Raw genomic sequence first — 13,918 nt, 5'->3', positions numbered from 1 at the left:
TCTCCAGACCTGAACCACACTGAAAACCTCTGGAATGTGATCAAGAGGAAGATAGATGCTCACAAGCCATCAAACAAAGCCGAGCTGCTTGAATTTTTGCGCCAGGAGTGGCATAAAGTCACCCAACATAAATGTGTAAGACTGGTGGAGAGCATGCCAAGACGCATGAAAGCGGTGATTGAAAATCACCAAATATTGATTTCTGATATTGATTTCAACTCTTCCTAAGTTAAAAAATTACTATTATGTTGTTTAAAAATTAATATGAATTATTCGAGGTCTGACAACACTGCATCTTTTTCGCTATTTTGACCAGTTGTCATTTTCTGCAATAAATGCTCTAAATGACAATATTTTTATTTGGGATTTGGGAGAAATATTGTCAGTAGTTTATAGAATAAAACAAAAATGTTCATTTTACCCAAACACATACCTATAAATAGAGCTCTCTGTGTGTGTGTGTGTGTGTGTGTGTGTGTGTGTGTGTGTGTGTGTGTGTGTGTGTGTGATATACATATATATATATATATATTTTTTTTTTTACACATATTTAACTCCTTATGGGGTAGGCACAAAACTACCTTCATATATTTAAAAAAAAAAAAAGGTTACCTTCAGATGAGTCCCGAGCAAAACGTAGTGTCCCCTTAGAGCAAAACGTAGTATCCCCTTAGAGCAAAACGGAGTGTCCCCTTAGAGCAAAACGGAGTGTCCCCTTAGAGCAAAACGGAGTGTCCCCTTAGAGCAAAACGGAGTGTCCCCTTAGAGCAAAACGGAGTGTCCCCTTAGAGCAAAACGGAGTGTCCCCTTAGAGCAAAACGGAGTGTCCCCTTAGAGCAAAACGGAGTGTCCCCTTTCCATAGTGGTCATAATAGTTTGTAGGTCAAACCATTCGGACGTTAGACCGGTCTTCTCATGAAAACGTCCAACAAAACACTGCTCTAGCTCTGCCACCTTTTCACCCCAGATGCAGAAGTGCAACATCGGTGGATGCAAAACAACATCTCTAGCTTAAACTGACAGATTTTGCTGGGGATTTTTTTATTATGTTACTTAGATTTGGTGCATCAATCGACTCTTGGGGGTTAAAAAAGCTATAGAGTTCAATGGCTCTGACTGGAGAAAACTAAGGATGGATCAACAACATTCTAGTGACTCCACAATATTGACCTAAATGACATAGTGAAAAGAAATACAAATCTACTGAAAAAAAATTCTAACGTACAAGGCACTAAAGTATTACTGAAAAAAAAACACAAAGGAAAACCCTTCTTAGCCTAAATGCAAAGCCAACACATTACGGAGTAACTGCCTCCATATTTTCAATTCTGGTGGCTGCATCATGGTACAGTATGGATATGCTTGACATCAGCAAATACTGGAGTTTTTCAGGATAAAAAGAAACAGAACAGAGCTAAGCACAGGCAAAAATCCTAGAGGAAAACCTTCAGTCTGATTTACACCAAAGATTGGAAGAGGAATTCACCAATATGCAGAACAATAAACTACAACACAAGGCCAAATCTACACTGGAGTTGCTTGCCAAGAAGACAGTGAATGTTCCTGAGTGGCCAAGTTGCAGTTCTGACTTAAGTCTGCTTGAAATTCTATGTCAAGACTGCTGTCTAGTCATGATCCTCAACAAAGTTTGTCACGTTCACCGAATACAAGAAGTGTAGACCTTACAGTGAAATGCTTACTTACACGCTCTAACCAACAGTGCAAAAAAAAAGGTATTAGGTGAACAATAGGTAAGTAAAGAAATAAGAAAAACAGTCAAAAGACAGTAAAAAAATAACAGTAGCGAGGCTATATACAGTAGCGAGGCTATAACAGTAGCGAGGCTATATACAGGCACTGGTTGGTTAGGCCAACTGAGCTAGCATGTACATGAATGTATAGTTAAAGTGACTATGCATATATGATAAACAGAGAGTAGCAGCAGCGTAAAAGAGGGGTTGGGGGGGTGGGCACACAATGCAAATAGTCCGGGTAGCCATTTGATTACCTGTTCAGGAGTCTTATGGCTTGGGGGTAAAAACTGCTGAGAAGCCTTTTTGTCCTAAACTTGGCGCTCCGGTACCGCTTGCCATGAGTTTGAAGAGAGAACAGTCTATGACTGGGGTGGCTGGGGTCTTTGACAATTTTTAGGGCCTTCCTCTGACACCGCCTGGTATAGAGGTCCTGGATGGCAGGCAGCTAAGCCCCAGTGATGTACTGGGCCGTACACACTACCCTCCGTAGTGCCTTGCGGTCGGAGGCCGAGCAATTGCCGTACCAGGAAGGGATGCAACCAGTCAGAATGCTCTCAATGTTGCAGCTGTAGAACGTTTTGAGGATCTGAGGGCCCATGCCAAATCTTTTTAGTTTCCTGAGGGGGAATAGGCTTTGTCGTGCCCTCTTCACAACTGTCTTGGTGTGTTTGGACCATTCTAGTTTGTTGTTGATGTGGACACCAAGGAACTTGAAGCTCTCAACCTGCTCCACTACAGCCCCGTTGATGAGAATGGGGGCGTGCTCGGTCCTCCTTTTCCTGTAGTCCACAATAATCTCCTTAGTCTTGGTTATGTTGAGGGATAGGTGGTTATTCTGGCATCACCCGGCCAGGTCTCTGACCTCCTCCCTATAGGCTGTCTCGTCGTTGTCGGTGATCAGGCCTACCACTGTTGTGTCGTCTGCCAACTTAATGATGGTGTTGGACTCATGCCTGGCCATGCAGTCGTGGGTGAACAGGGAGTACAGAGGGGACTGATCACGCACCCCTGAGGGGCTTCAGCGTTGAGGATCAGCGTGGCAGATGTGTTGCTAAAAGAATAATAGGTGAATATTGCACAATCCAGGTGTGCAAAGTTACTATAAACTTACAGCTGTAATTGATGTCAAAAGGTGTGTCTAACATGTATTGACTCAGGGAGCTGAATACTTATGTAATGACTATATTTTAGTTATTTAATTGTGATCTAAAAATCCATTTTCATACCACTTTGTAATAAAATGTGAAGAAATACCTGGAAGTTGCATACTACGTCACAACTGTGCAGATATGTGCACCACGTTATTGCTCTCTCTCACTCTGTTGTGGGTGCATGATGTGCAAGGGGCGCTCAAGATGGCGGCATGAGAGGGTGTAACATTTCTAGCTGAGGAACAATTTTAGGGTTCTCTCAAAGTTTATAGTTTTAGACTGCAGTTGCAATTAGTTTTTTCACCAAAAATTATATCTAACCATACAATGTAGCTATTTTGAATAATTTTGTAATTAATCAAACCATTGAAATATATTTGACGATTTCTAACGAACAAGCTAGCTATCGAAACGTTTCAGCGTGTGTAGTTAAGTTAGCCTGCTAACGTCTTCATAGCTAGTAGAATGGAATCAGGACATGACCAAACTTTTGCTGAGATAATGGATGTTGAAACTTCCAAGGAGAAAAGAGGCATTGTTGAAACTCACTCATATGCTTGCAGTGTAAAAAAAGGGTGGTGAATATGATTCATACCCAAATACCCCAACCAAGGAGCAACTTCCAAAGAAGCTGAGAAGTGAACCATCAATGAGCCAGCTACAGGACACCGTCCGCATCCTCACGGCTAAAATCAAAGAGCACAGATGACATCATGGATTTGGTGAAAAAGAACACTAACAGTATCGTTAACCTGAAGAAATTGATTGATTTCAATGCTGAGGAAGTAAAAACTCTGAAGCAGCAGAACGCAACATTAAATTCAGCTTGCAAAGCAGGAGAAGAAACCCACTGAAATGGAGTCAAAGGTAAACGAGAATGACCGGTATGGTTGGAGATGGAATATTCGAATTTATGGAATAGCAGAAGAATCTGACGAGAACATCAAAGCAAGAGTGAAGGACATTTGCAGGGCAATAGTCCCAGAGGAGGAGCGAAATGTTGTTGCAGGTTCTCTGGATGTAGTGCACCGCCTGGGTAGGCTGAGAGATGTGGAAAACAACCAGCCTCCACGACCAGTGATCATGAGATTCATCTCCAGAACAGCAAGGGATATGACATGGAAAAGTGCAAAGAAAAATTACTGTGTAAAGAAGAACAACCTAAGGTTCAAGGAGCATCTGAAAGCATTTGACAAAGAAGCTTGGAATCATCTGTGGCCGATGATTGAGAGAGCAAGGAAGGAAGGGAAAAGTGCATACTTTGCGGGAGCCAAGGCTTTTGTTAATGGAAGGGAAATTCCCGCTGACGCCTAGCTTGTTGACTGCTGGATTTATCAAGTGAGTTGTGCAGGACTGAGTTTTATTTGCATCTGATAAAACTCTATATTTCTTGAGGATAGAGCATTGTTTATGTGAGTCAAACTATATATTCTCTTTATGGCAGGGAAATTCGCACTGACACTTAATGTTAGCTTGATGGCTATTCGTTTTACCAATCTATGGTACAATGTTATTTGCAATTGTATAAATATTATATATAATTTAGGTCAACCACTTGCGTGGTGCAAAGGACTGTTTTTATTTGCAACTAGTAAGAACTTTTCTTTTTGTGAGAACCCGATTCATGTGAACGTCAACAAGTTTAATATTCTTCATATAGTCAATGTGATAGTAAATGTCAATTTCTGTTTTTTCTATTAATGCCAGGGGAATCCGTAATATTTTGAAAAGGAAATCTTTATTTTTGTATTGTATGGGTAAGAGTGCCGACTTTTATTTCATTCAAGTAACTCATGCCTGTTCCACAGATACTGCGTTTTGGAAGTGTCAATGGGGGAATGATATTTGGTTTTCATTTGGTACTAATCGGTCAGCAGGTGTCGCTATTTTAAAAGGCAACTTTAAGGGTCATATATTGAGTCATGAAGCAGATAATACAGGGAGATGGATTATACTATTGGTAGATGTCAAACACATTCAAACTCATTGTTGTAAATAGTTATGCTTCCAATAACAAGTCAAGTAGCTATATTTTATTTAGAGACATTGAGAGAAAAATAAAGTAAAATGTCTAAATTTCCATTGGCCAAAGTAATATGGGGTGGAGATTTTAATACAGTATTACGTGATAATCTAGATAGATGGCCTCCTAAGGATAGCAATTCTGTTTGTGAGATAAGGAATAGATGTCTAAGGTTAGGTGTTCTAGATATTTGGAGACATAAGAACCCAGATAAGATTATGTTTACATGGAGTACCAAAGATGTATCTATACAATCCCGTATTGATTTCTGGCTGATATCTGAAAATATCTGTCCAATCTTGGGTGAGAACCTCCTTCCCTCAGCCAGGGCATTGAAAATGGGTCATAGATGGGTATTCCAGCATGACAATGACCCAAAACACACGGCCAAGGCAACAAAGGAGTAGCTCAAGAAGAAGCACATTAAGGTCCTGGAGTGGCCTAGCCAGTCTCCAGACCTTAATCCCATAGAAAATCTGTGGAGGGAGCTGAAGGTTCGATTTGCCAAACGTCAGCCTCGAAACCTTAATGACTTGGAGAAGATCTGCAAAGAGAGGAGTGGGACAAAATCCCTCCTGAGATGTGTGCAAACCTGGTGGCCAACTACAAGAAACGTCTGACCTCTGTGATTGCCAACAAGGGTTTTGCCAACCAAGTACTAAGTCATGTTTTGCAGAGGGGTCAAATACTTATTTCCCTCATTAAAATGGAAATCATTTTATAACATTTTTGACATGCGTTTTTCTGGATGTTTTTTATTGTTATTCTGTCTCTCACTGTTCATATAAACCTACCATTAAAATTATAGACATAAAATAATTATAAATTATTAAAATTAGAAATTCCATGATGTTCATGGAGGCATTATTTGCAGAGGCATTATTTGCAGAATAAATGGTTGCAGTTCAATGTATGATTAATATAATTCACCAATACATTTCTTGGTAGTCCAGAAAACTTGCTATCAGGTTGTAAATTTCAGCTGGCCTGGTACATTGTTTGCTGCCTCCACCCATTCGGGATGCACCGTTTCAAGTACTCAATATTTTTTACAAAAAAAGAGACAAATTTAAATAAGGCTGGTAATGTCAATACAATCTAACTAGCAAGGGCAATGATCATAAGTCAGTCTTTACATGGCTAAGAGGCTAGCATATCTATTTATGTAGCAAGCTAAAAACACAGAGCCTAACATTAGCCAGCTAGCTATATGCTGGGATGTCATGTCATTGGAGGAGTGGGTGACTGACCAACTTTTCCCCCTCATATCGTTTTTTAGTGGCTACTGCTAGAGATGCAGGTGTCATTTGGTTAGCTAGCAAGAAATGTGAATCGCTTTGCTAGCTATCTATGCTGAACTTGAATGAATGTTATCCAGTTAACACATCTCTTGCACTTGTAAATTCACTGGCTATCTACTCAGATTTCTGAGCACTCTCGTCTGATTGTGCATGAGCGCATAATAACTGATGAATTTACGAACACACGCTGAATATGACCGGTGTCAGTAAACTTTAGCAAAAAAGTTATACAAAAAGTTGTTGCCTGCAGCACAGTTAGTCACTAAAGCTCTAGATAACATGTAAACTGGCTCTGCTAGGGCGAGTAAAATGGTCAGTGAGGCGCTCTCTCATTTGAGTCTGGAAGTAGCTAGCAATCTAGCCAACTTTGGCCAGTTAGCTTGGTCCTTGTCTTCTGTTTGAGGAACGTTTGGCTCAACCAGAGTGTCCAGTGTCAATAGTGCAGTGTACGCTCTGAATTTATGAACAGATAATGTGACAACGCTCTGAATTTACAAATGCAGAGCACACTAACACATAGGAGGCAATTTACAAAACGGATCCTTGTACATTTACATTTAAGTAATTTAGCAGACGCTCTTATCCAGAGCGACTTACAAATTGGTGCATTCACCTTATGATATCCAGTGGAACAACCACTTTACAATAGTGCATCTAAATCTTTTAAGGGAGGGGGGGGTAGAAGGATTGCTTTATGCTATCCTAGGTATTCCTTGAAGAGGTGGGGTTTCAGGTGTCTCCGGAAGGTGGTGATTGAATCCGCTGTCCTGGCGTCGTGAGGGAGCTTGTTCCACCATTGGGGTGCCAGAGCGGCGAACAGTTTTGACTGGGCTGAGCGGGAACTGTGCTTCCTCAGAGGTAGGGAGGCGAGCAGGCCAGAGGTGGAAGAACGCAGTGCCCTTGTTTGGGTGTAGGGCCTGATCAGAGCCTGAAGGTACGGAGGTGCCGTTCCCCTCACAGCTCCGTAGGCAAGCACCATGGTCTTGTAGCGGATGCGAGCTTCAACTGGAAGCCAGTGGAGAGAGCGGAGGAGCGGGGTGACGTGAGAGAACTTGGGAAGGTTGAACACCAGACGGGCTGCGGCGTTCTGGATGAGTTGTAGGGGTTTAATGGCACAGGCAGGGAGCCCAGCCAACAGCGAGTTGCAGTAATCCAGACGGGAGATGACAAGTGCCTGGATTAGGACCTGCGCCGCTTCCTGTGTGAGGCAGGGTCGTACTCTGAGAATGTTGTACTTGTCATCGATCATATGGGCAGGCAAGTTCCCATTCAGTTGTCAAAACGTGGGTTGGGACAAGCATGCATTGACAGGCAAGCTGCAGACACACGAGCAGGCTACTATTCCCCATCATTTATGAGTGCAATTTTGACAGCCAACTAGCTGAAAAAGTTTGAGAGGGTTTATCTAATGTTCACTTGTTAGATTTTAGCTCATCTCGCTCTGGCTAGCATTAGTTGTTGATGTGCATAACTGGAGGGAGAGAGAGCCTACCTTTTCAAGGTTGTTTAAATCAATAGGACTGTAAAGTTCCCAATGTAACATATTTGAAGAAATCCATTCAGGTGTATTTTGTGCGAGTGAGCGTTGTGGTCAGCATGTCAGGGTCACAAGCAGCTTATCGGCAAGATGAGAGGAAAAGTTCAGCTAACAAGGGCAACTACAAGGAGCTTGCAGAGGTAATTGCACATTACGATACTTTACTTTCTGAGCATATGGAAGCCCCTACAGTCTTCTCTAGGTTGTCGAAATCAATTCAGAAAGATTTGATCACTTCCATTAAAAGTGAGATTAAAAAGAGGTTGACGCAGCGCATTTTCTTGCTCAAGTAGGCTTTCCACTTTCCTCCGGTATTTATTTAGCAAAGGTGATAACACAATCACTCCTGACAGACCGACTCAAACTCTTCACATAAATGTTGCAGCAGCCTAGGCTACACCTAAACATTAGAGATCTGACATGCTGTATGGGATGAAATCAAGATGATTTTTCAGTCTTATCAACTGCAGGCTACTAATAATAACAGCTGCATACAGCCTATGCGCCATGTCCATCTGGCTAGGGTAAACAAATTGGTAACCTTATGTATTTATAGTCCATTTGTTTGTCAGGAGGAAATGTTTAAAAAAATGTTTATTCAAACTTGAGCTGACTAGGCTGACTATAGCTTTTCAATCCCAAATTATTAACTGGAATGAATCAATCAACATAGTGATGACAAACTGAATTAATTTTTAATTAGACCTACAGTTGCATAGGCCTGTATGACGCAAACACGCATATAGCAAATTCAGCCCTGTGAGTTATATTGTCCATCAATTGTGGTCTCTGTGTGGAATAAACCCTGTTAGTCTAGTATAAAACAGAGGTGGGACCAAGTCACAAGTAAGTCTCAAGTCTTAGCACTCAAGTCTCAAGTCAAGACTGCCAAGTATCGAGTCAAGTTTCAAGTCCTAAACAAGTCATAATGTGCTCTTCACCAAATGTAATACCATTTCATATTTTGAACAAGAGTAATAGTTAGCATATTACATTCATGCAAATCATGAATGCTTTTTAAAATATCTATATATTTATTACTTTCCAAATAAACGTTATATATTTCCATGGAAATACATGGGTAGCCATGAGAAAGAGACATACACACACAACCCCCCCCCCCACCCGAGGATAGCTATGGAGCGCAATCGGGCGATGTAGGCTTGTACACAATCGCCCAACCTTACACACACTCTCTCTCTGTGGTTACAGTAGGCTAACGTATGTCAATGGTTTTAGGAACAGCAGTAACATCAGGCAGGATTTAGTCTACCAACTGCCTAGTCAGTTGTAGCTCAATCTTGGGTGCAATGATCATGTTCCCACACTGCCTGACTGTGTGGAGGCTCATTGATTTAACGTTACATTAGCCTACATGATACACTAGTAAAGTAATAAAATATATAGCTGTCGGCTATATTAGCCACGACTTACCGTTTTTTGTGCAGCTTCAAATGTCGAACGAAGTTGGAAATTGTTGCACCTCCGTCTGTAATTTTCTTCCCGTATTTTTTGCAATTTGCAATCTGTTTTTTGTTGATACAGCGTCGTCTTTATATCCGAAAATAATAATTTTGGGTATCATCTTTCCAAGGGCTCCATCTGAATTCACCCGCCGACGTTCCTCTGCACTGCCACGCACAACTTTTTCTCAGCTGGCACAATTTGATTGGCTGCTGTCCGATTCAAACTGTAATCCGTTAAATGAAGAGTTGATGCGCTGCACACTTTCTTAAATAGCATAATTTTCAATATTTGGGCTTGGGGAGGGTATCAAGTCAGGTCGAGTCATAAGGCACAAGTACAAGTCAAGTCACGAGTCATTGGTGTCAAAGTCGAGTTGCAAGTCATCATATGTGACTCGAGTCTGATTCGAGTCCAAGTCATGTGACTCGAGTCCACACCTATGAATATAAATATATTTAAATTTAAACAAGTATAAGGTTGCTGCAGTTTGACAGGGTTTTCATCCTCCCCAGGACCAGGAGTTTTTTTAAACCATGTGACCTGATTAGAAAAACTGGTCCCATCATAGCTGTATAAAACCTTTTTAGAACTGATTAATCATTGTCATACCCTATAGGGTCTGGCGTTTTCCTGGTTAGGTTACAAGATAAGGAAAAACACCGGGCCCCGGGGGGGGAAAACAATTGTCCCATCACTCTGGGACCTATGGTGCCACCAGTCTGCTCGCAGTTGTCAGTTATCGTCAGGTACAGCGCATTCGGAAAGTATTCAGACCCTTTGACTTTTACCACATTTTGTTAAGTTACAGCCTTATTCCAAAATGGATTAAATGAATTGTTTTCCTCATCAACCGACACACAATACCCCATAATGACAAAGTGAAAACAGGTTTTTAATGCTCAGACCCTTTGCTATGAGACTTGAAATTGAGCTCAGGTGCATGCTGTTTCCATTGATCATACTTGAGATGTTTCTACAACTTGATTGGAGTCCACCTGTGGTAAATTCAATTGATTGGACATGATTTGGAAAGGCACACACCTGTCTATATAAAAGGTCCCACAGTTGACAGTGCATGTCTGAGCAAAAACCAAGCCATGAGGTTGAAGGAATTGTATTTAGTGCTCAGTGACAGGATGGTGTTGCGGTACAGATCTGGTCAAGGTTACCAAAACATTTCTGCAGCATTGAAGGTGCCCAAGAACACAGTGGCCTCCATTCTTAAATGGAAGACAATTAGAATCACCAAGACTCTTTCTAAAGCTGAGCAATCAGGAGAGCTGGGCCTTGGTCATGGAGGTGACGAAGAACCTGATGGTCACTCTGACAGAGCTCCAGAGTGGAGCTGGGTGAACTTTCCAGAAGGACAACCATCTCTGCAGCACTCCACCAATCAGGCCTTCACGGTAGAATGGCCAGACGGAAGCCACTCAAAAGGCACATGACAGCCCGCTTGGAGTTTGAACTCTTTGGCCTGAATGCCAAGCGTCACGTCTGGAGGAAACCTGGCACCATCCCTACAGTGAAGCATGGTGGTGGTGGCAGCATCATGCTGTAGAGATGTTTTTCAGCAGTAGGGACTGGGAGACTGGTCAGGCTCAAGGGCAAGATGAACGGAGCAAAGTAGAGATCCTTGATGAAAACCCATCCAGAGCCCTCATGACCTCCGACTGGGGCCAAGGTTCACCTTCCAACAGGACAACGACCCTAAGCACACAGCCAAGCCAACGCAGGAGTGGCTTTGGGGCAAGTATCGATGTCTTTGAGAGGCCCAGCCAGAGCACGGACTTGAACCCGATCGAACATCTCTGGAGAGACCTGTAAAAAGCTCTGCAGCAACACTCCCCATCCAACCTGACAGCGCTTGAGAGGATCTGCAGAGAAGAATGGGAGAAACTCCCCAAATACAGGTGTGCCAAGCTTGTAGTGTCATACCCAAGAAGAATTGATGCTGTAATCATTGCCAAAGGTGCTTCAACAAAGTACTGAGTACTGGTCTGATACTTACATAATGTGATCAGTTTTTATTTTCTAAATTTGCAAAAATGTCAAGTTTTATTGAGGGGGGGGGGAAGGGTCTGAATACTTTCCGAATGCACTGTATGTGGATGATCGGGGCTTTACTCAGGAAGGTTTCTTGGGCTACTTTGTGTCAAGTGGGTAGCAATGCGCAGCCTGTTAGACTATGAATTCTGAGATGTCTGAGTTTAACTTCATGGAGAAAGTTGTTGCCCACACCTATCATGGCACTGCTGTAATGGAATGTGTCTGCTATTTGTATTTACAGCTAAGTCCCCTCCTGTTCCCTGATTATTATTTTTTTTTTTTAAAGACGTGATTACCCCTCCAATCCACTACCATTGTCAAGTCTCTCCTGACAAGAACTTTAGGTCACATGTGCTCTCTCATCCACTGGCACATTTGAATGTTTCCTCTCCAAGCACTGAGTAGGCCTGTCAATTTTCTCTCATTACTCTATGTAGAGTCAATCACATTACACAAATTATTTTACTCCTTGCATGGACTAACTCATTATTTGCCCTTGTCTAAATGTGTTTCTTGTCTTCCCAGTCAAATCCTGTCCTGCCCTCAGTGGAAGAGTTGATCTCTTCTCCAACACCATCCATGATGAGCCTGTCCTGCACTGAAGCCTACAGTATAAACACCTCAACTCATGCCTCATACCCTCACTGCTGTAATCCCGTCCCAACACTGTAAGTAGCCCTCATTCACCATAATATTGTAATATAAATATTTGTTATTATTTAGGTAACAAATGTGAAACACGCTTTGTCGTCTGTGGTCCGCACCTATGTTGGTCTCCCATCCTCATAATTTGTTCATGTCCCACTAGCGTCTAATTGTCCAAATGCACGGCTGCGTTCACACTGTATTGCAATAGAATTTTCACAAATGCCTTTGTCATTCCCAAACATTCTATGAATTTATGAATGACCATATAAGTGCTTGCGTGTCAAATGTACAAAACGTGTCATTCTTCCTGGGCTGGGGGTGTATTATGAACAGATTTAATAAGAGTTAATGTTGCTAAAACGCTGTCAGTTCCACTTTAAGATGAATACACTAATTGTAAGTAACGTTAACTAACTCGATAACGTCTGCTAAATGGCTCAAATGTAGCTAGTTATAGTTAGCTAGTTTAGTATAACTAACTGGCCAACAGCTTAGCTCATCGTACAGAACAGCCAACTTGCTATATACATTTGAGTTACGTTAGAATGTATAAGTGAGCCCTGGTTGGATTAATGCAGTAGCTAGCTGCTAGCCCTGCTCATCTTTGGTAAATAAACAAGCCAGCTAGCTCAGCGGCGAACTTACACAGGCACCCAGCCAGTTGGTCGGATTCTTAACTCTTCAAAGCAACCAGGTTGCTGTATCATATTGTTTCATGTGCATCAACGTCTTTCTCAATAGAAAAGTCCACTTGCTAGCGGATATTTCTAGCTAGTTAACGAGTATTTCTAGCTAGTTAACGAGGATACTTTACTTACCAGCTGTTGCCGTATCCACCGTAGCAGCATCCTTGCCAAATGTCATCCAAAGTAGCCAGCAAGGTGGCTAGCTAGCTATTCCCGTAAACCCTTCCCAAACCATAAATATTTCCTTTTACAGTCAGGTCTTGTGTCCGTTACACAAAACATCCAGGCTGTGTGATTATGTGATCAAAGATGATCTCTACCATTACATGGAAGTAATTATGTCCCTATTAATGTGACGGCTGCAAAGTCTGTCTCGTCCATAGAGAATGATAGAGGCCTCTAGTGGCCAAAAATCCGTATTAGCATGTGCAGCGCCATTCAGGGATTCCACCATTTTAATGTAGTCAACTGGGTGGGACTCCTGGTGACCCTGTTGGGGTCATATCCAACTGGTTCATCAGGAGTGATAAGCCAATTGTGAAGGACATTTAGTACTTCAAAATGTGACCCACCACCTAGACTGGGTCCTATGTAACAACATTTGAAATTGTGTTTTTTACATTGGATAAAAGTAGAGACTCGGAACTAAAACATTTTATATTAATGGGAAAGTAATTATGCTTTGAAAGTTGCTAAAAGTTTGAGAAATGGCCTGGGAATGTTTTGGTACACCTACTGGCGAGCTCTTTGTCTACACCCATTCAGCATTGTTCACGCCCTCTTAAACCTTAGCCCCACTAGTCTCTTTAAGGATTCACAGTGTAGTAAACAACCAAAGATTTCAAGACTAAGTGGTGAAAGTAGTAGCAAAAAGTAGTAGTAAAAATACACAATCTAATCCTTGATCTATATCCTAATCTGACTTTGGTGCAGGCTATGTTCTTCACATTAGTCTCTGGTAAGCACACACTATATCAAATAGAATCAAGGTTTACTTGTCACATGCACAGGATACAGAAAGTGTAAACGGTATAGTTAAATTCTTACTTTCATAGTGGAGTCTTGTTTAGACATGTAGCTAGCTAGCCAAACAATGAACCATAATCCCAACTCTAACGCTGCGTTGAAAACAACTGGGAACTCTGGGGGGGGGGGGGGAATGTATTTGAATGGTCATCCAACTCAGAATTCCAACTCGGGGGGAACTTTCTAGAGCTCTGACTTTCCGACCTGAAGATCAATGATGTCATGATTTGACTTTGCATTTTTCCAAGCTCCCAGTTGTTTCCAATGCTGCAATACTAC

The 13,918-nt window shown here is 41.9% G+C and overlaps 1 protein-coding gene across 5 annotated transcripts in view; it reads right to left on the bottom strand.

Annotated features, from left to right (window-relative positions):
- Positions 1 to 12,984, bottom strand: part of LOC115192467 (probable phospholipid-transporting ATPase IF) — a 58,923-nt gene extending 45,939 nt beyond the window's left edge. For all 5 annotated transcript variants that reach the window (XM_029750994.1, XM_029750996.1, XM_029750992.1 and 2 more), the window contains exon 1: positions 12,746 to 12,984. In XM_029750994.1, coding sequence (XP_029606854.1) covers positions 12,746 to 12,775 — 30 coding nt within the window. In that variant the 5' untranslated portion in view covers positions 12,776 to 12,984. The remainder of the gene's footprint in view (positions 1 to 12,745) is intronic.
- Between the last annotated feature and the right edge of the window lie 934 nt (positions 12,985 to 13,918).

The sequence above is a fragment of the Salmo trutta genome, chromosome 4, assembly GCF_901001165.1.
Source record: "Salmo trutta chromosome 4, fSalTru1.1, whole genome shotgun sequence".
NCBI classification, from domain to species: Eukaryota; Metazoa; Chordata; class Actinopteri; order Salmoniformes; family Salmonidae; genus Salmo; species Salmo trutta.
Note: the sequence above shows the minus strand (reverse complement) of the source record. Positions and strands in the feature narration are given on the sequence as shown.